Raw genomic sequence first — 2,107 nt, 5'->3', positions numbered from 1 at the left:
TAGGGAAACACTGCTACTGACTCCTCTCCTTTGTTGAAAGTTCTTGTTATTAAGCCCTGCTTCCTAATTTTTAACTAGATTTTATGCCATAAAAGGACCTCCTCTACAATGCTATAGTAAATTCCTAGCCCCAACAGTCTTTGGTGAGAAACCTTGTATCATGTTCCTGAGATCCTGCTAGGTCTTCAGCAGGTTGGGGAGGCAAGATTTCCCTTTACATATACAATGCCGACTCCTCCCTAACATGCTGTATTCATCCATACACATTTGGATTTCATAGATATAGCATACTTACTGATCATTGTGTGCATCTTGATGTTATACTTCCAAATGTGGAAGCTAAACGTTTTTTTTACAAAGTCAGATTTTGCTGTGATTTTCTTTAGTATAAAATTCTGATTCTACCCAAGTCCTTATATTTCAGAGAGTTTTATAAGCATGCGACACAGCAGGATTCAGCCTACCAATGTTAGGGCAGATAATCCACTAGATCGACTTGCCATAGCATTATTAACTGTTAACTAGTGGCCTCAAGTCATGCACGTATGAGTGAATCATATGATTTAAATGTATGTGCAAATGAACTCTACAGAAGCCTCTTATTTAAAAGTTTTGTTTCATTGCTAGCTCCATGATGAAAATAATGCTAAAAGACAATTTGTGTGTTAAATCACTGCTCTTTTCCACAGGTACGTGAAATTTTGAAGCGCACATCTACAAAGGCCAGAAACAGCATGGGTAAGAAGGAAGGAAGATAATTATGTATGTTGTTTTGAAAGGAATTGTTTAGGTATCTCACAGAATATTTATTTCTCTAGCAGAACACAAAAGTATGCTGGCATATTTTCACAAAAAATAGAGTTTGAAACAAATGCTTTTCTGAGGAATAAAATCAGGCTTTCTGGTCCATGGTTTGGATAGGACACGGTAATGGGAGCTTGCTTTTCATTTCTACAGGTGCAGGATCTGGCACATAACTTGCATTTCAGGAGTTGTTATAAAATTGGATTTGATTATTATATGATCTACTTCTGAAAATTCAGATGTCAACTACAATATATTGTATTATTTCTTCCAGGAACAGATTTTTCTTGCCATTTCAATACCTCTTTTCAGGTTATTTTTACCACTAGAGCTTTAAAAATTATGTCCATGAACTGCAGAGTGAAATATATGACTTAACTATGACTGTTTTGAAGATATTGTGTGTTACTTCTGGGGTAACCCTGAAATCTCTGGAGCTTTTGTTTTCTTGAGGTTCAGAACATATACAGGTATACTTATTCTCTTTTTTCTTTCATCCACTGTGATATCATGACACATACCTCCCCAGTGGTGAAGACGCAATAGTGTTCCTTGTCTGGCATGTTTTCTGGAAATCCTGTCAGCTTGACCACTTGTGTGCAGATCACAATATCCTAGGGTAGGGTAGGTTATGGTACTTGCGAAGAGTAAGTGTGCTGTTAACAACGGATTCCTGCACAGTCCTGCTATAACTTTGTGCAGTGAAGCTGCAGTAACAGGTGTCTTTGATACAGCGGATGGAGTGGAAAAGAGATTCATTTAAGTTTCCCTGGAGTAAGTGTGCTGTTAACAACGGATTCCTGCACAGTCCTGCTATAACTTTGTGCAGTGAAGCTGCAGTAACAGATGTCTTTGATACAGCGATGGAGTGCAAAAGAGATTCATTTAGGTTTCCCTGAAATAGAGATTTATTTTTTTTTCAAATTATATGGAAAAAAAACCAAAACAAAATACTTTCTCTTTTTCAACCGAAAATACTTGGCTTTGCCCAGTATAAACATTTAAATTTATGATTATTACACTGATTCCTTTAAAAAAAATGAAAAGATAGTTGAGAAAACATCACGTATTCTTTATTGCTAAAACGTTATTCAGCTGGTGTCTGTTTTGTTCACTGGTTGCTCTGTGCTGTTCTATGTTTTGATCTGCTCAAAGGCTCTGGAGGGGCAGTAAAGAGGAATGCTACCTTATTTTGCTGGATTGCTTTGTAGAGACTTTGTAGAACCTCTTGAAACTCGTAAGACTGTAAGTTGTTGGGCTGAGAGAAAGCTTGAAAGAAGCAATCTGTCCTACAAAGACACAG

At 37.0% G+C, this 2,107-nt stretch overlaps 1 protein-coding gene across 1 annotated transcript in view; it reads left to right on the top strand.

Moving 5' to 3' along the window:
• LOC104167867 (anoctamin-2-like) overlaps window positions 1–2,107 on the top strand; it is a gene marked incomplete at its 3' end in the record, with an annotated part of 149,627 nt that overhangs the window by 41,628 nt on the left and 105,892 nt on the right. Inside the window, exon 7 of the mRNA XM_009708257.1 lies at window positions 690–738. Coding sequence (XP_009706559.1) covers window positions 690–738 — 49 coding nt within the window. The remainder of the gene's footprint in view (window positions 1–689; window positions 739–2,107) is intronic.

Source organism: Cariama cristata, unplaced genomic scaffold (assembly GCF_000690535.1).
Source record: "Cariama cristata isolate BGI_N322 unplaced genomic scaffold, ASM69053v1 scaffold3509, whole genome shotgun sequence".
NCBI classification, from domain to species: Eukaryota; Metazoa; Chordata; class Aves; order Cariamiformes; family Cariamidae; genus Cariama; species Cariama cristata.
This window is presented reverse-complemented; position numbering and strand designations above follow the sequence as displayed.